The 27,892-nt window shown below is 43.5% G+C and overlaps 1 protein-coding gene across 16 annotated transcripts in view; it reads right to left on the bottom strand.

The window, feature by feature from the left end:
- The window catches only part of LOC135219441 (leucine-rich repeat serine/threonine-protein kinase 1-like), a 940,187-nt gene that overhangs the window by 139,963 nt on the left and 772,332 nt on the right, over positions 1-27,892 (bottom strand). For all 16 annotated transcript variants that reach the window (XM_064256227.1, XM_064256225.1, XM_064256224.1 and 13 more), the window contains 3 exons: positions 6,165-6,388; positions 4,466-4,664; positions 4,102-4,308 (listed from right to left, as the gene is read on the bottom strand). In XM_064256227.1, coding sequence (XP_064112297.1) covers positions 4,102-4,308; positions 4,466-4,664; positions 6,165-6,388 — 630 coding nt within the window. The remainder of the gene's footprint in view (positions 1-4,101; positions 4,309-4,465; positions 4,665-6,164; positions 6,389-27,892) is intronic.

A 27,892-nucleotide genomic window follows, 5' to 3' on the forward strand; every position in this document is an offset into this window, starting at 1 on the left:
ATGGGTTCCCCCTTCTGGGCCGCTGGGATGGTAGACCTAGCGATCTTTGTCAGGAACGGGAGCGGGGTACTCTCCTCCATTGTGAAAATGGTAAAGGGACTCTTGAAAGGTTGTATCCTGGTATTAGAACAATCCATGTCCTCTAAACATCTGAGCCATTCTCTCTGAGCCTGGTCTCGTGAATAGAGGGACTGTCCCTCCTTTGGTACCCTATCAATCCCTAACCATGGCTGAAGCTTGTAAGCCTTTGCGTTAGGCTATGAACGGAGGCTGGAGGTCTTCCGGAAAGAAGGACTCGAAGTCCTCTATCCTTCGAGTTCCGAATTCCGGTATGGAGATGAGACCGTCTTGGAAGGGGGCGTATGACGCTACTCTCCATGGATTGTTCATTGAGAACGGAGGTAGTGAGTCATACGGAGGAAGCTGATTTCCACTCGTATGGAAAGTGAAGGAGAGGCTAGAGGGGCTTCGTTCAGTCCGGCTTATAATGGAGTCCTGGGAAGTAATCCTATCCGACAGACGAGAGATCATCTGTTCCATGCTACTCTTTAAGGAACCCAACCAGGTCGCCCCACCTGTTGCAACAGACCAGCATTGGAGTCCAAGGACCGGAGCTGCTGCGGAGGTGGAGGGGAAGCTCTGAACCGGAACTAAGGGTAGCGGAACTGGTGACTCTGCCGGGGTGCGAGATCTCTCTCTAGAGGATTTACTCCTCGAGGACTTAGAGCCGGAGCCAGAAGCTTTAGACCTGTCTGCTCCGGGATTGCCAGCCGGAGACTTACGTGAGGAGGAAGACGCCGAAGTCGACTTCTTAGAAGACGACGACGTCTTAGTCAAGGATTTCACTGCTTGACCCTTGACCTTAGGTCTAACCGAAGCGTCAGGAGGAGTATATAATTCATCGCCTGTAAAGCCTTGGAAGGATGGAGAGGTTGCAGGAGTAGAAGAAACAGTCACACCCAAGGGTGACCCTTGGGTGTCCACCATACCTACCTCCGACCGAACAGGTCGTCTACACCTACCATAGGTTCCACATTAATATCTAAAGTCGCGACGTCCGTGGAGATATCCTGGTCTTGGTCGGTTAATGAGGCAGCCAGCTGTTGTTGGATGAAGGCGATAGTAGGGGCCGCCTCTACTGGGTCGACGTATCCTGTCGCCTTGCCTCCGGGGAAGATTAACAGCGCCAACCGCTTCTCCAAGATGTAGGGCATACCCTTGGCGGCGTTCTTCCCAAAACCACCGACCCAGGCCCGCAGGGTTTTTGCCAGCGCGGTATCTTTCACTGCGGCGCCTGGAAGAGAGGGCGAAGATTAGATTTAAAAGAATCACTTAAAACTAAACTTAAAATATAACTTAAATTAGATGCCTTAAGTTAAAATGGATGATGAAAACTTAAGCTAACAAAACAGAAGCGGAGCAGCTACCGGAGATGGAATACTCACCCCTTCTAACAGCTGGCTCACCAGATCGTAACATATGGTACACGTCTCATGGTACCAGACCTGGATGTCCCCGTGCAGAGTCGCGCATGGAGCATGGGACCGGCAAACTTCGTGTCCACATGGGTCCTGAAGTGTGGCGGCGCATCCCGGATGCTCACAGTTGGTGGCCTGTAAGTGGGAAGACACATGAGTATCTTAAAGAATAACACTTACAGGCTAAAGGACAGAAGAACTCCGTTGCATGCCGGAGCTCGGAAAAAATTTGGGCATAACCCCCCCCTGCATTGCCTGAATAGGCTATAATCCCGGAGGTTTCCGGTAAGACATGTAAAAAGGGGGGGGGGGAAGGTTTAAGGTACTTAAGATAAACTTATAGTTAATCTAATAACACTTAAACCTAAAAACAAACTCAAACGAACCGGAACGAGTCCATGGCGTGGCGGAGTGTAGTAACTCAGCGGTACGGTAAGGTTAGTAGGGACCTACTGTATGTTCCGGTCCATTCTACTGGATGGACTAACAACTTCCCGCTGGATGCTAGGACTCCGATCAGGAAAGGAGTCCAAGTAAGGTCGGGAAGAGCGAGGAGACATACAGGCTCGAGCGAACCGGAGCGACCAGGAAGCAACGGATGGGGGGAAAGGCCAGTACCCTCCACCACGTTACCACCGGGCCGGACCGATGAGCCGGAGAGATCGCGTCCAGTCTGGGTCTGTCCCGTCTCTCTGGCCCCTCCGCCTGAGGGGGGGGAGAGGGAGGCATGCTCGGGTATGTGGAGCGAGCGAGGACAGACCGACCCACCCTCCCCCGACTCAATGGAAGAGCGAGAGGAGGGGGGAAGGGGACTGGCAGGCGTCTGGCTGTCTCGTGATCGCGTAGTGACCACGAGACGGTAAGACTAACATAAGACAACTAAGCCTAGACCAACAATGATCAGAGAGATGCTATCGGGAAGCAAAACTGAACTGAAAAGCGGTAGCACGGAGACCCACTGGGCAAAACCGACTGATCAGAGAGATGCTATAGGAAGCAACCGAACTGATGAGCGGTAGCATAGGCTCGATGAGCCAGGACTAGCTAAGCCAGACGCCTAAACTAACCTATCCATAACAAAATACATAGAATAAATAAAATAAAAGAAAGAAAAAACAATAAAGTAGGAGAAAAAATCCAGGAGTGTACGACTAACCCGAAGGAAAGTCTACCACTCAAAGCTAGTCAGAGGCCGATACTAAGAGCCGGGACTAGGGTCTGGAAAGAAGAAGCCTACATAAGGTAAAAGACATGCATGCATGGCAAACCTGAGTAGGACAGTACCTAAGGTAAAACGGATAATTAAAATAGAGCGTACATATATATGGGGATGTTCTAGGTATGGGAGACCGAGAACGAACCCACCACGCGGCAGAACCATGCTGCCATGCTTCCGACCCCAAGTACGTATTTATACCTAAAAAAACGGCAAATACTGACTGAGGGCCGAAAAGAATCAACTAACCATAATTACTGAGTACTTAACTTAGCTGCTGCAATACGCTGCACGCTCCATTATAGATAAATCCAACGAAAGGGCACAAAAAACACAGAGAGAAAAATATCACAAACCGACTCGTGTGCGCTAACTTGAAAGGATGGCCACCAGAGGCGCAGCAGTCGGCAGCATGGGATGGAGTAGTAGTAGTACGAGCTGCTTCACTCTGTGGGTCGGCTCCCCTCATGGAGGGTTTTTTGTTGTGGGAGATTTCTATTGGTATTTGGCTCGTGGTAGTGGTTCCTCACTCGCCTAGTGTTCATACCGACACCTCTTGGAGGGTGAGCGAGTCAGTTATACTGACCTTTTTCTTTATTTTATTTATTCTCTGGTATGTGTTAGTACATTTACCATAGAAATAATAGATTAAAGGATATTCTCGCGCAGCGACACGAGCTGAGCCCAGAAAAGTGCTTATGATATGTCGGCAGTTAGCCTGTCAGCCATTTGCAATGAGTGGATTAAACAAAAGCATAGTGCTGCCTGTTGTTCATTTATGGTAAATTTCAAACAAAGTCCATACTTTATTTCAGTATACTCTCACATTATTGTATTTCATGCACAGAATCATACATACATTTAAAATATCTTTCAATAAATGTATGATGACACACACACACACTAAATTTGTTTTTTTCCGCAAAATATCCTTGTAAATAGGGGTTACGACGTTCCGAGGTTAAGGCGCTTTTCAATTATATACATCAGACATTATTTCCAAGGTTACGACGCATGTTCCAGGGTTACGACGCCTACAACGCTCATCTGACAGATGAAATATGACACCAAAAATGCAAAATAATCAATATTTGAAGGTTTTTTTGATGAAAAATGCAATAAGAATGCAGTTTATATAGTTTTCAATGCACCCAAAGCATTAAAAGTAAGGTTTTTTTTAGGATTTTTTACAATGTTCCGGCTTACGACGATTTTCAGCTTACGACGCGTCTCAAGAACGGAACCCCCGTTGTAACCCAGGGACTGCCTGTATTATTTAATAAGAAGCAAACCTGTAGAGGTAGACATCTGATGTCCATTAGCTGAAAAATGTACGTACTTAAAAATACAGATTTACTCAAATAAATAATAAACATTCATAAAAACTCTTCTTATATAATATCTCACCTTATATGCAACAATAGCACTTTGATTTGCATTCGTCCCAGGATCAACAGGTTGTAGCATTTTTAAAGCTACATCCATAGGTGCCCCACTAATTCTGTTACGACAAGTACCCTGGAAGACAAAACCAAAGCCGCCTCTTCCTAGAAGCTTTCCTTGCTTGATCGAATCTGGCCGAACTAAATATCGATCACCTAAGTCTAGGAACACCTGTAATAATAATCATGAGCTATAAATTTTCCCAGATACTAATGAATACATTAACATGAGTAAAAACTTGGACAGAACATTTAATTTCAAAGGTATCATATCTCAACTTACAAAGAGATATAGTATAACAAGAGATCTTAAACAGTAATAAACGTACAGTGTCTGGTGCAACTTGAGCCAACAGAAGATCAGCGTGAAGAGGACATGGAACTGAGCGAGCTGTATATGCAGCTAATATGCACTCTTCAACCATAAAGGAGTAGACCACAGGAGTTACTTCTTGACCTCCAGAACTTTCTCCTTCATTGTTTCCAATATTGTCTAAGTCAGGACGGCCTTCTGCTGATGGCTTACGGCTGTAAAAACAATTGACAAAGTCAAATAAAAGAAAAGAAGCTTCTTCTTTCCTTTTAATATACTATAGTATAAGATTATCTTCACACTACATATTTTGTGTTACTGAGAAATCACTAAAATCATGAACATGTCTTTGGTGCTAGGTTATTTTAAGCCTCTTTCAAATATTATTATGTATTACTATACACTAAATATACTTTTTCATTTTAGCTAATGCAATAAAACACGCAATGACTGTACTGATCCAGAATCATATTATAAAGAAAAATTAAAATTTTGAAACTATACTGTTAACACCAATTTACCCCAATATATATTTTGCAAAGGGCACTTATTATGATGCCTAAAGTATGAAATCACAGTTTAGTAATATTTAATAAAAAATACAAATCTTCCAACATTAAGCAACCTGAAGTATTGCATTAATATTTTGAACCAAGTTAAATTTCTAGATTTCTAGATTTCTAAGATAAGGAAGCCAGAAAATTTTTACAACTTTGAAACTGGCTGGAAAATCACAACTGAGATAAGCATTATAACACATTCAATGAAGCCATACATAAAGGCTTGTTTGAGATGCTCTTATTTCCAGAAGCAATAAGCAAATGATTATGAAACACTCCTTACTTTTAGCACACTCCCTACTTTTAGCAGAAAATGCAGCAAAGTTAATGACCCCAAACTTTAATTTTTAGCATGGCAAATACTGTACATGAAATGTTACAACAAGTGTTAAATGCAAAGGCACTATATAAGTCTACTTGGTAGTTAATTATCAATTATCTCACAGAAAACAAAACTTCATAACAGTACATATTTAATACAATCTGTCGCCCTAAAATAACTAATGATTTTTCCCAATTACTTATATTGAAAAACGGCCCCTTACACAGAAGTTTTCATGCTTATGCAATTCCTTGTACAGCACTGACATACACCCCTACCCCTACTTATGTATGTATCAATAACCTACAATGAAAACCCAATGGGATGTAACAATGTAATCATTCTGAAAGCACTACAGTACAGTATTTATATCACTTTGTTCATTCAATTTTCCTTATTTAGTGGAAGTTTTAAAAATCTACAACTATAGTATTTTAGATATCTTACTTATGGAGTTAATTTATGTAAACTATCTGTAAACAATAAATACTGTAATTACGTTGGAGTATTTTGTGTGCTGAATATATTGTCATATGATTCATGCTGATCTCATAGATATTGGTCCTTGTAAGCTAAAACAAAAGAAACAGAATTCAGAATTAAGGACATAGGTTTAATGGATAGACACCTTTAATGACATAGTAATCACCAGCCTTCTGCTCCTATTAAAAAGGTTGTTAGTTAATAATTTTCCTTCTGATTTACAATGAGAAAAATCCAAACTTAAAATCATTCTGCTCATCAACATAGATCATTGGCTTACTTTTTCTATCAATCTTATTATAACCTGTTGTTAACATTCAAACCAATTTTATTTTTTTTCCTGAACAAACCTTGAAGTAGTCGATTCAGCTCCAACACCACTGTCTCCATCAGATGTGTAAGATTCACGTGAGCCCCAGCTACGCCTTGGAAGTTGAGGGGACATGTTACCACCACCTGCTGCTCCAGCTGGGGACACACCTCCACCAATACCTCCAGCATTTGTTGAAGAAGTTGATGACCTTCCTCCAGGTTGTGGTGAAACTCCATTAACATTAATTAAACCCATATGACCCTGTCCAAAAATATTCACATATTAAAACATGAAAAATTTGTTGTTAAAAAAAAAAACTGAAAATATTGTATAAGGCCAAAAGTAAGGTTGAAATTGGTTATTAAAGAGCCCCACATACAGCAATTGCTACCGGTGGTGACTGAGTGTAATTAAGTACAATAGTTGAAATTCTGATTTAATAAAGGATGAGAGAGGACATTAACAAAAATGCTTGGTGTCCATTGTCTACTAAAATTATTTTGCAAGTTGGGAGCACAACTGTTCCTAATCTAAATACGTATTTCTAAATCTTGTTGGAAAATAATTCATTAACAGATAAGGTTAAGAGAACTGATCCTCCAGCATCTAATTACCTGCAGATAACTATTAAATGTACCTGCAGATAACTGCTAAATGTGAGCTAAAATACATCTCACAATTAGTCATCATCAGTATTGCCTCAGTGATGTGGATTTTGAGGTTAAATTCCATGCCTCAAATAATCATGATGGTTCTTAGTCATTTTTCTTCTTCATCATCTTCCTTCTGGGAAAAGTGATGAAGTTTTTTATAACTTTTTTTTTTTTTTACTATTAGTTTTCCAAGCTCTACAAAGACATTGGTAGTTCAAGTTAACAGATATCCATTTTGTCTGTCTTTTAAGGAGTCTCAAGTTTGACTTTATGTTGGTCAGCACTTCCAAGTACAAACTACTTTTGCTTTCCTAAGAGTTGTTAAGTTGAAGTGTTTTTCTTGCTGTTAGTTAGGAGAGACCATGCTTCCACTGTAAAAAAAACTCTTCCTGCTTGGTGTCAAGTTTCCAAGGTTATCAATCATTATACTACAAAATATAGAGGTTCCTGAGGAAACTGAGACAGAAGCTATTTGGTCTCTCACAGCCCTATCTTTAATAACTATTTTTATAATGGAATGGGTTTAGTTCAGCTCTTGAACCTGTTCCTTTTGGAGCTTTGGGTTTCTTATGCCTCTCTTTCTGAGGAACTTCTTTGGTTTCTTTAAGTCCTTCTCAAAATGCAAATGGCTCAGCATTCTTGCATATAAACTGCCATTCAGGCTATATTAAAAATGTAGCTTTATGTACTTTATTTTTTAAAAATTACCTTTAAAATACAAACCAAGTACTTAAACAAAAGCTTCCATCCTAACAAATGGTTCTTTTGCAATTGGGAAAACTATATTTGACAGTTGCTGTCTCGTCCTCAAGAGCTCCATTGTGACCAGACTAATGTCAAAGAATTCTCTTTTAGCTGGTATTGTGGCTGGGTATTGTGTTGTAAAGATAATCACTATAACACATGAGATCTCCAGCTGAAAACTAACTGTTTGCTACTGTTTTTATCATTACCATTTTATTTTATTACTATTACAGTGGTACCTTCCGTTTTTCGGACAAAATTTTTGAGAATATTTTGTATCATTTGTTGAACAAATGCTCGTACTTTGAACTGACTGATTATCTAGTTTATACTTGTATTAGACAGCCTACTACGTCTTACACGTTAAACTGTATTAATTTTTTTTTATTTACAATATATAGTTTAATTATTACACTATTCGACTAAATAAATAAAAGTATAAAAGCATTTAATATAAAATATAGCTTTCAATATCACATTTAGCATAAAAGATGTATAAAAAAATTGTACATAAAAACTACAGTGACATCAAGCCTAGCTGACTAGAGAACTGAACAGGGAGCGTTGATATGTTGAGGAGAGAAGGAGAGAGGTAGTTAAAATATTACTGTATGTATGTAAAAGCAATAACAATTTACATAAAAAGGGAATTTCCCAATGAATATAATGTAATGATAAAATATGAAACAAACAAATGCAATACAGGAAAAAAAATTCTTAATTGAGCCAGTGTTCAATGCGCCAAGTGAGACGGTCTAGTCGAACAATATTAACAAAATAGTAAATGAAAGAGCAATGCTTTTCACAGTAAAATTTAGCAGCACAAATTATTAACAAAATCATTTGTCATTGCAGTGATACAAAGCTAACTGAGTAGAGGGAGGAAGTGTTTATATGTTTGAGGAATACATAATGAATAAATGATTATAAGTTATCGTGTGTCGTGGTATTGTTGAGGAGAGAAGAGACAGTAAAATCTTTACTATAATATGTATGTAAATCATTACCAATTCACATAAAAAATAAAATGTTATTTCGCAATAAATTTAACATAACGATAAAACATGAAAACGAATGCAATACAGTGAAAAAAAAAAAAAAAAAAAAAAAAAAAAAAAAAAAAAAAATCTTGCTCGAGTCAGTGTTCGGTGTGCTGAGAGAGAGAGAGAGAGAGAGAGAGAGACGAGAGAGAGAGAGAGAGAGAGAGAGAGAGAGGAACGCTCTGCTTCCCACTGACTTATCAGCTGATCTGGATAGATTATTCGCCCATTTCTTTAACTTACACTTGATTTGCCCAAATCACTATTTCTGGGCTTCTTTAGCACTCATTTCTAAGGTATAAATATTGCTATAAATACTACCAGAGAAAAAAGCTATATGGTAATGCCAGAATAGTCCCGGCTCGCTCGTTTATTTAAGGTGTCGGTATGGTATCTGGGGCGAGTGAAACCACTACCAGAGGTCCCCCTGCCATTTAGTCTCTTCCTTTCTCAATATCCCTCGTCTACAGAGGAGCCATTCCAAGCCCCCGCTACTCGCTACTGCTATAACAAGCGCTTTGTTTACCATTCCTGTAGATAGCACGACTTCGCTAACGTGCGGTTTTTCTTGTGTAGTGATTTCACTTTGGAATTTCTCCTTACATCATGGAACGTCAGGTAGATACTGCATCTAACTTGAGTACTGCAATTAATGTTTGGCATTATTCAGAGGTAGCGATATGCATGTTTAACTGTGTTTTTATGGGTTATATGCGGGAGCGGCAGCCCGCGCGTTGCTGCTCCCACGCCGCCATTTCGTGGCTCGCTACTGGCGTATATTTACGCTCTTATCGTACACCAATTGGTCTCCTATACTAATTGGAGTCGATTAACATTCATTTAGCAGTTCTTTATGTATAATTTATAGATGCGTTTCTATTTATCTGACGTTTTAATGTTTAGTCCAATGCGGGGGATAGCCTACTTATATCTAGTTAAGATGTATTATATGCTATTATTTTAGTAAGACACCCTCCTCTTCTACGGTAGGATCCTGATCCATTCGTAGCCTATACATATTCGTCCTTGAGCCACCCTGGCCGTTTTGCCCTTTCAGTTAAATATTTCGATTCGGCAATCTAGGCTAAGCCGCTCGGAGTTTTCCAGGCCAACTAGTTCAGATCGATTCGATTTACAAAGTTAGGCCAGCCACTCAAGAGGACTCATTGCTTTCCCTTTCGCTCCATATTTATTTCTCTTTCTTCTCCCCCGCATTAGGACAGGATGTTTCTTGATATATGTTTTCTGGGCTCAGCTCGTGTCGCTGCGCGAAATATCCTTTAATCTATTATTTCTAGGGTAAATGTACTAACACATACCAGAGAATAAATAAAATAAAGAAAAAGGTCAGTATAACTGACTCGCTCACCCTCCAGGAGGGTGTCGGTATGAACACTAGGCGAGTGAGACCACTACCACGAGCCAAATGCCAATAGAAATCTCCCACTACAAAAACCCTCCAAGAGGAGAGTCGACCCACAGAGTGAGCAGCTCGTACTACTACTTACTCCATCCCATGCTGCCGACTGCTGCGCCTCTGGTGGCCATCCTTTTCAGTTAGCGCACACGAGTCACACGTGCTAATTTTCTCTCTGGTGTGTGCCCCTTTCGTTGGATTTATCTATAATGGAGCGTGCAGCTATCGCAGCAGCTAAGTTAAGTACTCGGTAATTATGGTTAGTTGGTTTTTTTCTGGCCCTGAGACGTATTTGCCGTTTTTTAGGTATAATACGTACTCGGGGTTCGGAAGCATGGCAGCATGGTTCTACCTCATGGTGGGTTCGTTCCTGGTCTCCCATACCTTAGAAACATCCCCTTATCTATGTACGCTCTATATTATTTATCCGCTTTACTTAGGGTACTGTCTACTCAGGTTTGTCATGCATGCATGTCTTTTACCTTATGTAGGCTTCTTCTTTCCAGACCCTAGTCCCAGCTCTTAGTATCGGCCTCTGACTAGCTTTGGAGTGGTAGACTTTCCTTCGGGTTAGTCGTACACTCCTGGATTTTTTCTCCTACTATATTGTTTTCTTTCTTTTAATTTTATTTATTTGTACCATGTATGTGTATGGTTAGGTAGTTAGTAGCGTCTGGCCTAGCCTAGGTCCTGGCTCATTGAGCCCTATACTAACCGCTCATCAGTTCGGTTGCTTCCCGATAGCATCTCTCTGATCAGGTTTGGTTTTTGGCCCAGTGGGCCTTTATGCTACTGCTTTTCAGTTCAGTTGCTTCCCGATAGCATCTCTCTGATCAGTTGGTTTGTCCTAGGCTTAGTTGTTTTGTTTTGGTCTTACCGCCTCGTGGTCACTACGCGATCACGAGTCAGCCAGACGCCTGCCCAGTCACCTTCCCCCCCCTCCCCCTCCCCCCCCGCTCTTCCATAGAGTCGGGGGATAGGGTGGGTCGGTCTGCCCATGCTCGCTCCACATACCCGAGCCTGCTTCCCTCTCTCTCCCCACCCCAGGCGGAGGGCCCAGGGAGACGGGACAGACCCAGACTGGACTCGACCTCTCCGGCTTCTCGGTCGGCTGGGTGGTAATGTGGTGGGGGGGTACTGGCCTTTCCCCCCATCCGTTGCTTCCTTGTCGCTCCGTGTTCACTCGAGCCTGTATGTCTTCTCGCTCTTTCCCACCTTACTAGAGCTCCTTTCATGATCGGAGTCCTGGCATCCAGCGGAAAGATGTTAGTCCGCCCAGTAGAGTGGACCGGAACATACAGTGGGTCCCTGCTAACCTTACCGTATTGCCGAGTTTACTACACTCCGCTACGCACTGGGACTTGGTCCGGTTCGTTTGAATTTTTTTATTTTTAGGTTTTAAGTGTTATTAGATTAACTATAAGTTTATCTTAAGTACCTTAAACCTTCCCCCCCCTCCCTTACGTGTCTTACCGGATCTCTCCGGATATAGCCTATTCAGGCGAAGCAGGGGGGGGTTATGCCCAAATTTTTTCCGAGCTCCGGCATGCAACGGAGTTCTTCTGTCCTTTAGCCTGTAAGTGATATTCTTTAAGATACTCATGTGTCTTCCCACTTACAGACCACCAACTGTGAGCATCCGGGATGCGCCGCCACACTTCAGGACCCATGTGGACACGAAGTTTGCCGGTCCCATGCTCCATGCGCGACTCTGCACGGGGACATCCAGGTCTGGTACCATGAGACGTGTACCATATGTTACGATCTGGTGAGCCAGCTTTTAGAAGGGGTAAGTATCCCATCTCCGGTAGCTGCTCCGCTTCTGTTTTAGTGCTTAAGTTTTCATCATTCACTTTAACTTAAGGGCATCTAAGTTTAAGTTATACTTTAAGTTTAAGTTTTAGTTTTAAGATCTTGAATTCTTAAATCTAATCTACGCCCTCTCTTCCAGGCGCCGCAGTGAGGGATACCGCACTGGCAACCCTGCGGGCCTGGGGGGCCTGGGTCGGCGGTTTTGGGAAGAACGCCGCCAAGGGTATGCCCTACATCTTAGAGAAGCGGTTGGCGCTGTTAATCTTCCCCGGAGGCAAGGCGACAGGATACGTCGACCCAGTAGAGGCGGGCCCCGACTATCGCCTTCATCCAACAACAGCTGGCTGCCTCATTAACTGACCAAGACCAGGATATCTCCCACGGATGTCGCGACTTTAGATATTAATGTGGAACCTATGGTAGGTGTAGACGACCTGTTGGTCGAGGTAGGTATGGTGGACACCCAAGGGTCACCCTTGGGCGTAACTGTTTCTTCTACTCCTGCAACCTCTCCATCCTTCCAAGGCTTTACAGGTGATGAATTGTATACTCCTCCTGACGCTTCGGTTAGACCTAAGGTCAAGGGTCAAGCAGTGAAATCCTTGTCTAAGACGTCGTCGTCGTCTAAGAAGACGGCTTCGGCGTCATCCTCCTCGCGTAAGTCCCTCCGGCTGCTAATCCCGGAGCAGACAGGTCTAAAGCTTCTAGCTCCGGCTCTAAGTCCTCGAGGAGTAAATCCTCCAGAGAGAGATCTCGCCCCCTCCCCCGGCGGAGTCACCAGTTCCGCTACCCTTGTTCCGATTCAGAGCCACCCCTCCACCTCCGCAGCAGCTCCGGCCGTGGACTCCAATGCTGGCCTGTTGCAACAGGTGGGCGACCTGGTTGGGTCCTAAAGAGTAGCATGGAACAAATGATCTCTCGTTTTGTCTGATAGGATTACTTCCCAGGACTCCATTATAGCCGGACTGAGAGAAGCCCCTCTAGCCTCTCCTCCACTTTCCAATACGAGTGGAACTCAGCTTCCTCCGTATGACTCGCTACCTCCGTTCTCGATGAACAATCCATGGAGAGTAGCGTCATACGCCCCCTTCCAGGACGGTCTCATTTCTATTCCGGAATTTGGAACTCGAAGGATAGAGGACTTCGAGTTCTACCCGGAAGACCTCCAGCCTCCGTTCATAGGCTACGCAAGGCTTACAGCTTCAGCCATGGTTCGGGATGATAGGGTACCAAAGGAGACAGTCCTCTATTCACGAGACCAGGCTCAGAGAGAATGGCTCAGGTGTTTAGAGGACATGGATTGTTCTAATACCAAGATACAACCTTTTAAGAGTCCCTTTACCATTTTCACAATGGATGAGAGTACCCCGCTCCGTTCCTGACAAAGATCGCGAGGTCTACCATCCCAGCGGCCCAGAAGGGGGAACCCATGCCTCAATTGAAGGAAGCAGATCCCACATCTCCGTTGCTCCCCTACAGCCGGAGAATTGTGGAAGACTTGCCGAACACCTTCTCAGCTGGCAAACTCAAACCTGACTGTGCTATGGAGCAGTTTTGGTTGAAAAAGCTAACCCAGGCTCCCAGATAGCCTTATTCAGGCTGAATTTTGACGCGAAATCGCGATTAGCCAGGTCAATTAACTCTATGGCTATGTCCGAGGTAGCAAACCATAGCCTATGGCTCAGAAACCGCTTTTTTAAACTCCATGACCAAAGCCCTGACTCAAACGGTACAGTCGGATATGTTTGAGTTTGCCACTGCTAGAACGAATTGTAGGAAGCATGTCCTACAAGAGGCAACCATTCGACATGAGCCGAATAGGTTACTCTCGTCTAGCATCTGGGGAGCAGATCTCTTCCCAGAAGCTATGGTGAAGGAAGTCCAGTCAGAGGCTACGAGGCTGAACCAGAGCCTTAAGGACCGTTGGGGCCTTACGGCTAAGAGGAGGCAAGACCTAACACCTAAAGGTAAGGGACAGAGGAAACCTAGGCGTTTCCATCCTTACCAGAAGAAGCAGCCACGCTTTCCTCAGCAAGTTCCAGCGGTGCCCTTAGTGCAAACAGCCCAACCTTCCACTTCTAAGGCTCAATCACAACCAATTTATGTGATATCCCCTCAGCCTCAGCCCTCCACCTCTTAACGCCATCTCTCCAGCTTACAATCAAGCCTTCGAGAGTCAAGCTTCACAGAAGTATGACCGCTCGGTAAGGGAGGCAGAGGTAAGCGTTCCTTTCGTGGGGAGAGGGTCGGGAGGCCCCTTTAATAGGGAAAGCACTTCAGAGGAGGTCGAGGCGGTTACCAGAACCAATGAAGAACTTCAGGTAGAGGGAGGCTGCAATTTCATTTCGCCACCAGTGGAACTTCAGCGAATGGGCTCAGAGCATAGTGTCAAAAGGCCTGGGTTGGAGCTGGTTGACGAACCCACCTCCATCCAGACCTTTCCGTCAACTTCTTCCAAGGAATTAATTGACAGAGTACGCAGAGGACCTCCTTCAGAAAGGAGCTATAGCGAGAGTCAAGAGATTAAAATTTCAAGGTCGCTTGTTCAGCGTGCCAAAGAAAGGCTCACAAAAAAGAAGGGTAATCTTAGACTTGTCCCGCTTAAACTTAGCCATCCCGCTGCGACAATTTCAAGATGCTCACGATCTCGCAGGTGCGGACCTTACTTCCCCGTGGGGCCGTCACCACCTCTATCGATCTTACAGACGCCTACTATCATATCCCTATTGCAAGACACTTCCGTCCATATCTGGGTTTCAAGATAGGAGACCAGGCATTCTCCTTCAAGGTAGTTCCCTTCGGACTCAACGTGGCACCCAGGGTGTTCACGAAACTAGCGGAAGTGGTAGTACAACAACTCAGGTCACAAGGGATTATGGTAGTAGTGTATCTCGACGATTGGTTGATCTGGGCTTCAACAGTCGAGGAATGCAACAGAGCTACACTGAAAGTGATTCAGTTCCTGGAATATCTAGGCTTCAAGATAAACAGGACCAAGTCAAGACTCACTCCAGAGTCAAACTTTCAGTGGGCTGGGGCATTCAATGGAATCTATCCTCCCATACTCTGTCGATTCCATCAACCAAAAGGAAAGAAAGAGCGAAGTCAGTCAAGCAATTTCGAAGTCACAAACTGGCGTCAAGGAGAGCTCAGGAGAGGATCCTGGGTTCTCTCCAGTTTGCATCAGTGACGAACGTCTTAATGAAAGCCAAACTGAAAGACCTAACCAGAATCTGGCGCTCATGAGCAAATGTCAGGTCCAGGGACAAGCTATCCTCAGTCCCTCTGATTCTAAAGAATCGACTTCGGCCGTGGGCGAAAGTCAAGTACCCCTTCAGTTCCCTCCACCAGGGATCACCATCCACACAGACGCGTCCTTAAGCGGTTGGGGAGGGTATTCCCAGGTCAAAAAGGTTCAAGGAACTTGGTCACCTCAGTTCAGTCAGTTCCATATAAACGTACTGGAGGCAATGGCAGTGTTCTTGACTCTAAAAAGGTTACGCCCACCAAAGTACTCCCACATAAAGCTAGTTCTGGACAGCGCAGTGGTAGTACATTGTATAAACAGGGGAGGCTCCAAGTCACGTCATCTAAATCATGTCATGGTAGCCATCTTCTCCCTGGCAGACAAGTTCAGTTGGCATCTCTCCTCCACTCACATAGCTGGAGTGAGAAACGTCATAGCAGACGCGTACTCCCGATCAGTGCCTCTAGAGTCGGAATGGTCACTGGACAACAGGTTCGTTCATGGATTCTTCTAAGAGTTCCAGGGCTACAAGTGGATCTCTTCGCATCTCAAGCGAATCACAAACTGCCGTGTTATGTAGCCCCCAACCTGGACCCTCTGGCCTATGCCACGGACGCCCTGGCTCTAGACTGGAAACAACTGGAAGAAGATTTATGTCTTTCCTCCAGTGAATCTTCTCATGAAAGTTTTAAACAAACTCAGAACATTCAAGGGTCAAGTGGCTCTAGTAGCCCCAGACTGGCCGAAGAGCAATTGGTATCCCCTAATTCTAGAGCTGGGCCTTCGTCCTCTTCGGATCCCCAATCCAGGCTATCCCAGTCAGTACAAACGAAGACTGTGTTCGCTTCCTCAGAGATTCTCAAAACCCTAACTTTATGGACTTCATGAAGTTTGCGGCAAAAAAGAGATGCGATATTGATCCTCAGAATATTCTCTTCTTGGAATCCGATAAAAGGGATTCAACTTTGAGACAGTATGATGCTGCTGTCAAAAAGTTAGCAATCTTCCTGAGAGAATCAGATATTAGAATCATGACAGTAATTCAGCTATATCCTTTTTCAGATCCTTATTTGAAAAAGGTTTAGCAGCTAGCACGATTACGACAAACAAGTCAGCCTTGAAAAAGATATTTCAATTTGGGTTCAACATAGACTTGACGGATTCCTACTTCTCGTCTATTCCTAAGGCATGTGCTAGACTTAGACCTTCTGTAAGGCCTACGTCAGTTTCATGGTTCTTAAACGATGTTCTAAAACTGGCTTCAGAAACCGATAATGACACATGCTCGTTTATAATGCTCTTAAGAAAACCCTATTTTTTTCTTAAGCTTAGCTTCAGGAGCAAGAATTTCAGAACTGTCGGCTTTATCCAGAGATCCGGATCATATTCAATTCCTTCCCACAGGGGAAGTCCTACTTTCTCCGGAACGTAGCTTTTTAGCAAAGAATGAAGATCCTTTGATGAGGTGGGAACCTTGGAAGGTACTACCCCTTCCACAAGATGTATCTCTTTGCCCAGTTACAACCTTACGAGCCTTTCTGTCCAGGACCTCCTCATCTTCATCGGGTCCCCTCTTTAAGAGGGAAAAAGGTGGAACTTTATCCATTAAAGGCATCAGGCAACAAATCCGTGTACTTTATTAAGCAAGCCAATCCTGACTCTTTCCCGAAAGCACATGATGTCAGGGCAGTAGCCACCTCAATTAATTATTTCCAACACATGAACTTCGATGAGTTGAAAAAGTATACCGGATGGAAATCGCCGACAGTGTTCAAACGTCATTACCTTAAGTCCTTGGAAGCTCTGAAATTTTCAGCAGTAGCAGCGGGTAACATAGTTTCCCCTGACTCTAGTTAATTTGTAGTAGAAGATTCAGTCCTCCTTTCTACCTGCCTCACCCAACAGTTCGTCTATTCCTGCCGTGTTCATTTACATTCACCTTGTGTCTTAGCTGCTTTTATGATGATGTAGTGGGTGCCCCTTATTTTTTTTTTGCTAGGGACACTCACAGATGATTATAGATATTGATCTCATGGATGTTACCCCCTTATTTTTATGCTAGGGGATACATCTTATTTATAATGGTTATGGGTTTTGTATATTAAGTCATATACATTCCTTATATTTTATCATTGTTGATTGATTTGTTCATTTGATTATCTTAATTGCTATTATATTTTGATACATACCTTTACACAGATACCATTTTGTTACATGTAAACCATTTTACCTCTGTACATATGTAAATTACCTTATGATAAGAAACATGATTAGAATTAAGTGTAATTTAAGCATATTTCTAATTTTGTATCTCTGTGTATTTGTATCTTTTTAGCAATTATATTCTTTTTTATATTTATTTTCTCTTTTATTTGAGACCTATTCTGATTTATTTTATACTTTTTTTTGTTTTACAATCTTGTGCTATTTCTCTGGTACGATTTCGCGCAGCGACACGAGCTGAGCCAGAAAAGGGATTTTGACGTAAGGAAAAATCTATTTCTGGGGCGATTGGCTCGTGTCGCCAGCGAAATCCCACCCTACCCATCCCTTCGCCCAAGATTGTCTGCTAACTTCAGGATGGCCACCAGAGGCGCAGCAGTCGGCAGCATGGGATGGAGTAGTAGTTTAGTACGAGCTGCTACACCTCTGTGGGTCGGCTCTCCTCTTGGAGGGTTTTTGTAGTGGGAGATTTCTATTGGCATTTGGCTCGTGGTAGTGGTCTCACTCGCCTAGTGTTCATACCGACACCCTCTTGGAGGGTGAGCGAGTCAGTTATACTGACCTTTTTCTTTATTTTATTTATTCTCTGGTATGTGTTAGTACATTTACCCTAGAAATAATAGATTAAAGGATATTTCGCTGGCGACACGAGCCAATCGCCCAGAAATAGATTTTTCCTTACGTCAAAATCCCTTTTTTATGATTCATATTGTAATTTGTAGGGCATGTTAGTAGACCTATAGGCCTACTCTTGGTCGGTTGGTCCTTCTTACCGCGTGGTTGTTCACCCGGCTGAGAAGGTTTCCAGCTGACTGCGTACGAGCCACCCTGCTAACACCCACCCCCCCACTCACCCACCTCAGTGGAGTGCGGACTCACTCACGCTACACCATGTAGCCGATCCGAGTTCCCCAATAGGGGGGGGAGGATGGGCAGGGAGGGTTATTGGTGGGCAGGCCCTCAGTACCGTAACTTGTAGTGGTGACGAGGGTACCCTGTTCGGCCGAGCCATGGTGGCTCGCCCGGGCGGGATGCTCTGCTCTCTGGTCCACAGTGTCATGTATTCCTTCCGCGTTCTTTTTCATCCACCCTTTCCCCCGCTCCGGCGGATTCGGGACCCCGGCTTCTAGGCATGGTCTATGTAAATAGCACTATTCCTTATTGACCAGATACGGGCCAAGGTTATAACCGACCCCCTGTTCTGTTCTCACGAAGCCGGACCCAGCATCGGGATAGCTATGTGCATTTAGACACGTGATAGGTATCGATCCATACCGTTGCATGCATATTAACCCTCTTACACCGAAGCCCTCAAAACCAAAACGTCTCCTGTATGCCGAGGCAGGTTTGGAGTGAGCGCGGAAGCGGAAAAATTTTTTTTTTCAAAAAATCACAGAGCTCTTAGTTTTCAAGATTAAGAGTTCATTTTTGGCTCCTTTTTTTGTCATTGCCTAAAGTTTAGTATGCAACCATCAGAAATGAAAAAAAATATTATCATATATAAATAATGCGATATATGATCACAAAATGATGCATGAATTCGTAACGCGCGGACGTAAATTTTTTTTTTTTTTTTTCAAAAATTCACCGTAAATCTAAATATTGTTCTAGAGACTTCCAATTTGTTTCAAAATGAAGACAAATGATTGAATATTGCGATTCTGAAAGATTTTTAGCTTAGAATTGCAGTTTTCTACCATTTCGGATGAGTTAAAGTTGACCGAATGTCAAAATTTATATATATATTTTTTTTTATATGCAAATATTACGAAAATGAGAAAAGCTACAACATTCAAATTTTTTTTTTTTTTATTCTTCATGACTTTGCGCCCATTTTCATATATGAAACTCTATAAAACGCCTAATAAGAAAAGGAGCAAATATTAGGAAAATGCGACTTACGCATTTCGGAGATTTGCGGCCGCGAATCGGCGCGCGGAGGGAAAGAAAGTTTTTTTTTTAAATTCACCATAAATCTAAATATTGTACTAGACACTTCGAATTTGTTTCAAAATGAAGATAAATGACTGTATATTACTAGATTGTAAGAGTTTTAGCTTACAATTGCGTTTTTCGACTATTTCGATAGAGTCAAAGTTGACTGAACGTGGTTTTTTTTTCTGTTTATCGTGATTTATATGCAAATATTTCGAAAAAGAGAAAAGCTACAACCTTCAATCATTTTTAATTGTATTCTACATGAAATTGCACATATTTTCATATATAAAACTTTATGTAACAGCTAATTTTAAATGGTGCAAACATTGCAACAATTGCACGAAAAAATTTCTTATTTTTTTCGGAAGAGTTACCGCGCGGACGTAAGGACTTTTTTTTTTTTTTCATAAATTCACCATAAATCGAAATATTTTGCTAGAGACTTCCAATTTGTTGCAAAAGGAAGGTAAATGATTGAATATTACTAGAATATAAGAGTTTTATCTCACAATTGCGTTTTTCGACCATTTCGGTAGAGTCAAAGTTGACCGAAGGTTGAAATTTTGGCACTTATAGTTATTTATATGAATATATTTCAAAACTGATAAAAGCTACAACCATGGGTTGTTTTTAGTTGTATTGTGCATGAAATTGCGCACATTTCCATATATAAAACTTTATGTAACGGCAAATTTAAAATGGTGCAAACATTTCGACAATCGCACAAAAAAACTTATCGGAAGAGTTACCGAGCGGACGTAAGGAAAAAAATAATTTTTGAGATGTGTCACTGATACTTTTTCGTGCGATAAGAAAGAAATTCGCGCTTGCGCGCCTGCGTAACGATTGTAAACAAAACAACGCCTTGATCCGTGAACTCCCAGCATCCCCCAAGGAGAGTGATTCAAAAGTTTTTGGCTGGTAGGCCTATAAGCATTTTTCCGCGAATTTTAAAGAAAACTTTTTGAGTCGACGTATAATACGTCCAATTGGCATACGGGAGACATTTTGACTCGACGTTTAATACGTCCAATCAGCGTAAGAGGGTTAATACACACATATATTAACATCCATTATTTCATTATGTAACGTTTTATCTTACTATAATTCAGTTTATCACAACGGCGGACTTGCTACTCCGCCAAGTATTTAAACCGAAATACCCTGTTAACACTAGCCCTCCGGCCTTGTACCTGTGTCTTTGATTTCCATCCTTCATCCTGGTGCAATGGGGACGGCTTGAGACCACCTAAATCTTTTAGATTATATGTATCCGGCGCCGCCTGAGTCTAAAGGGTTTCATAGCCTCCCTTCCCCATTATCCCATCACAGATGATATTATGGGTATAAAAGCTGGGCTCCTGAGCTAGTGAGAACAGGGTCGCAAGTTACCTTAGAGTATATGTATGCTGCTGTCGGAGTTGTCTCCGGCGGCAATAGCATAATGGATGCACCCCCGGACTCCGGAGGTTTTATAATGATACTCATGTATCATTTGACTTACAGGTTTTGCGCTGTTTGGAGGAAGGGTGCAACGCCGTCCTTCAGGAGCCCTGTGGTCATGTGGTGTGTTGCACCCACGCCGGTTGTGCGGTCCAGGTGGGAGAGATCTTGGTCTGGCACCACGAGGGCTGTGAGATATGCTACGGCTTGGTGAAAGAGTTCACCTCTGAATCGGTAGGTATCACTCCGGACAGTGACACAATGATACATTGAGAATCGGCTGAATATAGCATGTAAATTTATACTAGGCTAAGGATAGTTTCTAGTTTAAGAATTGACATAACCCCCTTTTACAGGGTATCCAAGAGATCAAGGTCTGGGTTGGTGGTTTCGGCCGCAACGCCAAGAAGGCCCAGCCATACATGCTCTCGGAGGAGATGGCTGGGCTCATCTACCCTGGGGCCAAGAAGTCGGCGGCGGTAGAGGCAGCGGTAGCTGCCCCCATCATCGCCAAGATTCAAGCGATGACCGCGCCCATGCCGGAGGAAGGTCTCAGCGAAGAAGTCGTAGGAGATGTGGCAGCCCTTGACCTCGACCAGGACCCCATGACGGTGGACAACATGGGCGAAGATAGGAATGGTAGCAAGGCTGGTAGTGTAGGGGCTAAAGGCTTGCTCCTGAGCCCATCTCATTCTTCTTTCTCTTCTACTACTTCCTTCCAGGGGTTCACCGGGAAGCTTCAGTCAGTTAGACCGAAGTCAACCTCGGTGATTCCCAAGGTAAAAAACCCAGTGGACTTGAAGGCCTTGAAAAAGTCCTTGCCAAGACATAGGTCTGGAACCAGCCGCGTCGCTAAGCCATCGGCTACTAAACCCAAGGCAGACAAGGCAAAGACTACTCCCCCATCTCAGGGGTCGAAAATGAAGGTTCCTAAAGCTAAGGCCCAGCCCTCTAGCTTTGAGCCGGAGGCATTTTCAGCCAACATGATGCAGCAGGTGGGAAGCATGGTAGGGAATTTGGTCCAGACCAAGTTCCAAGAAATGTTCTCCCAGCTGTCATCCACGCTGGAAGCCTCAGGCCAATCCATCCAATCCTTAGTGGAAAGGATGGTGACCCAGGAGAATCTAGTTGCGGGCCTCTGGGATACAGTGGCAACAAGACTGCCTCAGTCCGGACAAGCAACCCATCCCTTGCCAATGCCGGACCCTTCGAACCTACCTCCCTTTAAAAGCAACAATCCATGGAGGCTCGCAGCATACGCACCGTTCGTGGACGGTATGTTGACAATTGAGGGTTGCGGAACTTGAAGACTGGAGGACTTTGAGTTCCATCCTCCAGGGCTCCAGTTCCCCTTTATTGGCTACGTCCGTCTAACGAAAGACGCCATGATAAGGGAGGACAAAATCCCTAAAGAGACTGTCATCTTTCCCCGGGAGCAAGCACAACAAGCTTGGCTCCGGAATCTGACAGAATGGCAATGCATCAACACTAGGTTGATGGCCCACAGGAGCACCTTAATTATATTTACAGTAAATGAGGATACTCCAACCCCATGCGTGTCCAAGGTGGCTGAGCTGACTATGCAGGCTGTCATGAAGGACGAACTCATGCCCCAGCTCCAGGAGACGGATTTATCTTCCCTTCTGGTCCCCGGAACCACAGACTGCTGGGTAGACGCGCCTGCCACTTTCTCGGCAGGTAAGCTGACGCCGGACTGCGGTAACACGCAGGCTGTTCAGCGAGCGGCTCCCTAGACTCCCGGACAGCCTAATCAAAGCGGAATATGACGCTCGATTAAGGCTCAGCAGGTCCCTCAACTCCGCCACCACTGCTGAAATGACGTCCCTCATCTATTCAGATGAGCCGTTATTTAAAGTCCTTACCAAGTCACTACTACATACAGTGCAGTGTGATTTGTACGATTTCATTATAGCACGGTGGAATTCAGTCCGCCATGAACCCAATAAGCTGATCGGATCCTCCATCTGGGGAGCAAACCTTTTCCCCGATTCCGCCGTTAATGAAGTTTTGGCGGAAGCTGCGAGGGTGAACCAGAGTCTCAAGATCCGTTGGGGGCTCATTCCAAAAAGGAAACCTGAGGCCACCGGATCGAATCCAAAAGGAAAGAAGAGGTTGAGGAAGTTCCAGCCCTTCCAAGCCTCCCAACAACAGACTATGGTCCAGGCGGTTCCGGTGACTCAAGTAGGTCAACCGTCTACATCGAAGGCACAATCGCAACAGCAGTATGCTGCTTGCGGTCAGCCGCCACAACAAGCTCAGGCTTCGACCTCCTTCGCCGTCTCTCAGGCTTACAACGCGACCTTTGAAACTCAGACGTTTCAAGGGTACAACAGGTTCGCCAGAGGCAGCCGCGCCAGAGGAGCCTTCCGTCACAGAGGCAGCGGAAGAGTCTCCAACCGAGGCAAGGGCTACCGGGGAGCTTGTGGTGGCCAACCATCTGCCAACCAGTGAGAATCCGTAGGTAGGAGGGAGGCTGTACCTCTACCGACATCGGTGGGGGTTCAGCACCTGGGCACAGAGTATCGTGACCAAAGGTCTGGGATGGAGTTGGCTACAAGGTCCTCCCCCATCTAACACCTTTTACCAAAAACCGACGGCGGAATTGATAGAATATACCCGAGAACTACTTCAGAAAAGGGTAGTATCGCGAGTCAAAAACTTAAAGTTTCAAGGGCGCTTGTTCAGCGTGCCAAAGAAAGACTCGAACAAACTAAGAATAATCCTAGACTTGTCTCATCTAAACTCATTCATTCATTGCGACAAGTTCCGAATGCTGACCGTTTCGCAGGTGCAGACCTTGCTTCCCCGTGGCGCTGTCACCACCTCTATAGATCTTACAGATGCCTACTATCATATCCCGATAGCAAGACACTTCCGCCCATTCCTAGGCTTCAGACTAGGAAAGAAGGCTTATTCATTCAAAGTAATGCCATTCGGGCTCAACATAGCGCCCAGAATATTTACAAAGATAGCAGAAACAGTGGTTCAGAAATTGAGAACTCAGGGAATAATGTTAGTAGCGTATCTGGACAACTGACTCATATGGGCCACAGATGTCGAAGAATGCCGCAAGGCTACGGTCAAGGTAATAGAGTTTCTGGAACACCTAGGTTTCCAGATAAACAGGAACAAGTCCCGGCTAACTCCGGAGTCATGTTTCCAGTGGCTAGGAATCCAGTGGGATCTAGCCTCTCACACCCTATCAATTCCACCAACAAAGTGAAGAGAAATAGTCAAGGCTACAAGACAATTTCTCAAAAACAAGCAGACGTCCCAGAGGAACCAGGAGAGAATCCTAGGTTCACTCCAGTTTGCATCAGTGACAGACGTGCTGCTGAAGGCCAAACTAAAGGATATAAACCGCGTTTGGCATTTGAGAGCGAACCGGAGATCCCGGGACAAAATTTCTCGCATCCCGGCGACCTTATGCAAGAGACTCCGCCCCTGGACAGAGATCGAAAGTCTGTCCAAAACAATACCCTTACAATTTCCTCCGCCGGCTCTAGTAGTCCACACGGACGCCTCCTTGAGCGGCTGGGGCAGATACTCACAATACAAGAAAGTACAGGGAACCTGGTCAATGTCATTCTGCCAGCTACATATCAATGTACTGGAGGCAATGGCAGTGTTTCTAACCCTGAAAAAACTTTTACCAGCCAAGAAAATCCATATCAAGCTGGTATTAGACAGTGCAGTGGTTGTCCACTGCATAAACAGGCGAGGCTCCAAGTCGAGCCATGTGAACCATGTGATGATAGCCATAGTTGCCCTAGCAGACAGGAACCAATGGCACCTATCAGCCACTCACCTAGCGGGAGTGAGAAATGTAGTGGCGGACGCTCTGTCGAGGTCCACTCCACTGGAGTCGGAATGGACTCTAGACGGAGAGTCATTCAAATGGATCTGCCAACAGGTGCCAGGGATTCAAGTGGATCTTTTCGCCACAGAGTCGAACCACAAACTTCCATGTTATGTGGCCCCCAACCTGGACCCTCTGGCTTATGCCACGGATGCTATGGCAATAGAGTGGAATATCTGGAAGAGAATTTACCTCTTTCCTCCGGTGAATCTACTACTGAAGGTCCTGAACAAACTCAGGACCTTCAAAGGTCACATTGCACTAGTGGCCCCCAACAGGCCCAAGAGCAATTGGTTCCCTCTACTAGTGGAATTAGGACTCCGGCCCCAGCGGATTCCCAATCCCAAAATGACGCAGCTGGTACAAACGCGGACTGTGTCCGCTTCCTCAGGAATTCAGAAAGCCCTAACTTTATGGACTTCATGAAGTTTGCGGCACAGAAAGATGCCAACATTGATCCTCAGAATATCTGGTTTCTAGAATCAGATAAACGAGAATCAACCCTGCGTCAATTTGATTCAGCAGTAAAGAAGCTAGCCACCTTTTTGAGGAACTCAAAAGCACAAACCATGACTACGAATCTAGCAATAACCTTTTTCAGAACCTTATTCGAAAAAGGATTAGCAGCAAGTACGATTACTACAACCAAATCGGCACTTAAGAAAATTTTCCAATTTGGATTCGTATTTTTCATCTATTCCAAGGGCTTGTGCTAGACTTAGACCAATAGACAGACCTAGAACAGTCTCCTGGTTCCTTAAATGATGTCCAAACTCAGCTAGCTTCGGACACTGTAAACGAATCATGTTCTTATATAACGCTCCTAAGGAAAACATTATTCCTAATAAGTCTAGCCTCAGGAGCCAGAATTTCTGAACTGTCGGCCCTTTCTAGGGAACCGGAACATATTGAGTTCCTCCCCTCAGGAGAACTACTACTCTTACCAGATCGTCAATTTTTGGCTAAAAATGAGGATCCACAAGATAGATGGTCCCCATGGAAGATTGTCTCACTGCCTCAGGACCAGTCCTAATGTCCAGTTAATTCAGTAAGAGCTTACTTAAGCAGAACTGCCTCGAAATCTTCAGGTCCCTTGTTTAGTAGAGAAAAGGGTGGCACTATCTCCCTAAGAGGAATCAGACAACAGATTCTATACTTTATCAAGCAAGCTAGCCCGGAATCATTTCCACGGGCGCATGATATTAGGGCAGTAGCCACCTCAATTAATTATTTTCAACATTTGAATTTTGATGATCTCAAAAAGTACACAGGCTGGAAATCTCCGACAGTATTTAAACGCCACTACCTAAAGTAGTTAGAGGCCCTTAAATTCCCAGCAGTGGCAGCAGGGAACACAGTTTCTCCTGACACTGCATAGAGCAGTAATAATTAGTTTAGTAGCCTACATCTCTCTCTCTCTCTCCTACCTGCCTCACTAGCATTCTTGACCTTAGCTTGGTTGTTACTGGGTTGCACATTGTACCTTGGCTTGCACCTATGATGTATCATGATGAATTTGATTGTACATATGTATATCTGGGTCTATGATTGTGTAATTAAATTCCTGTTTATTGGTGTGTGATTTGTTAATGTTACTTGTTGGGTTATACAACCCTAATTAGTAGATAAGTTTTTAGGTGAAGGATTATTAAGATTCTCGTAGTATTAAGGAATTTTATTACTTACTTGTAGATTAAATAACTAATATTAAATAGTATTTAATGTTATTCAGGTTTCAATTTCCTTACAGTAATTTATCTACACTAACTTTCCAAGCTGGTGGGGCCAATTCTCTGTTTCTATTTCATGGAGCGACACAGGCTAAGCCCATAAAAGGGATTGACACAAAGGAAAATCTATTTCTGGGCGGTGACCTGTGTCGCCCAGTGAAACCCACCCTCTATTTCCACACCCTATCTGGCCCAAGCTTGGGTGCTATCTACAGGAATGGTAAACAAAGCTTTAGCAGGTAGCGGGGGCTTGGAACGGCTCCTCTGTAGACAAGGGATATTGAGAAAGGAAGAGACTAAATGGCAGGGGGACCTCTGGTAGTGGTTTCACTCGCCCCAGATACCATACCGACACCTTAAATAAAGGTGAGCGAGCTGGACTATTCTGGCATTACCATATAGCTTTTTCTCTGGTATTTATAGCAATATTTGTACCTTAGAAATGAGTGCTAAAGGAACCATTTCACTGGGCGACACAGGTCACCGCTCAGAAATAGATTTTTCCTGTCAAAATCCCTTTTTTGTTACAGTAAAATACCAATCTTGTGACAGATGCTTGTTACGATAATTTACTACTGTAAAAGTAACTCAGCTCTGTGATAAACAAACTGGCGCCACTTTCAGCTTCTGCATGCCTTTGATTGTTTGTTGAAATGGCGTCCTTGTGAAAAGTTATTTTATATCTCTTTCCTTTTCTTGCATTCTTGACTTATTACTTATTTCTTTGCAAAATCCTAAGTTGATGTATTGTGGCATAATTAATCTCTTTTGTGCACTTAAGATCCAAGAGTAAACACGCTGATTACTCTCCCTCTCTCTCTCTCTCTCTCAGACACAATCGAACACACACACACTATAGATTCCTTTGATTGTCTTTGTACCTAATATGTGAATAAAATTGATTTTGTTATCAACCTTTGCATACTGCAACCAATTTGGTTTGCTCAAAGGGTTCCCATCTCTCCTCCCTTCATCCCCCAGGCAACCAGCGCCATTTTTACCAAACACTTCGTGAATCGTACATAGGAAAAATAAAACTGAGAAAATTTTACTTCATATAACGTACAGTCTTAATTTAACTTTTTAACACATTAATAATAGAAAAAATGTGAAAACGGGGACTTTTTGGGTTGGCTGGAATGAATTATCCTGATTCCCTTTATTTTTTATGGGGAAACTTCTCCTCTCTCTCCCTTCCTCTCATTCTACTATATACTAACAAGTCTTCCATAAAGTTTAGAGTGATGTTAAATGTTCATTTAATCATTTCATTAGTAATTTGTATTTATTTCTCATTATTTTCTGTATGTAAAACGGTGTTTATTTCCTATAAAATGTATTTTTGTTAATATTTTTGGATGCATGGAATGCATGAATTTTACTGTTTACATTATTCCTTATGGGAATTAGTATTTCAGATTTTGTACATTTAAAACTTTGTGGGACATTCTGGAATGGATTATGTAAGAAAACCGAGGTGCCATTGTATCCTGTGTATCTAAATTGTGTGCACTGTATATGTAGTCTCTACTTTGTATATTCCCTGTAGTGTATATGGCCCCGAGCTGAAAAATATGTTGATATTATTACTATTAGTATTATTATTATAATTACTATTATTAATATATGATTAGAAGA

The sequence above is a fragment of the Macrobrachium nipponense genome, chromosome 1 (genome assembly GCF_015104395.2).
Source record: "Macrobrachium nipponense isolate FS-2020 chromosome 1, ASM1510439v2, whole genome shotgun sequence".
Lineage (NCBI taxonomy): Eukaryota > Metazoa > Arthropoda > Malacostraca > Decapoda > Palaemonidae > Macrobrachium > Macrobrachium nipponense.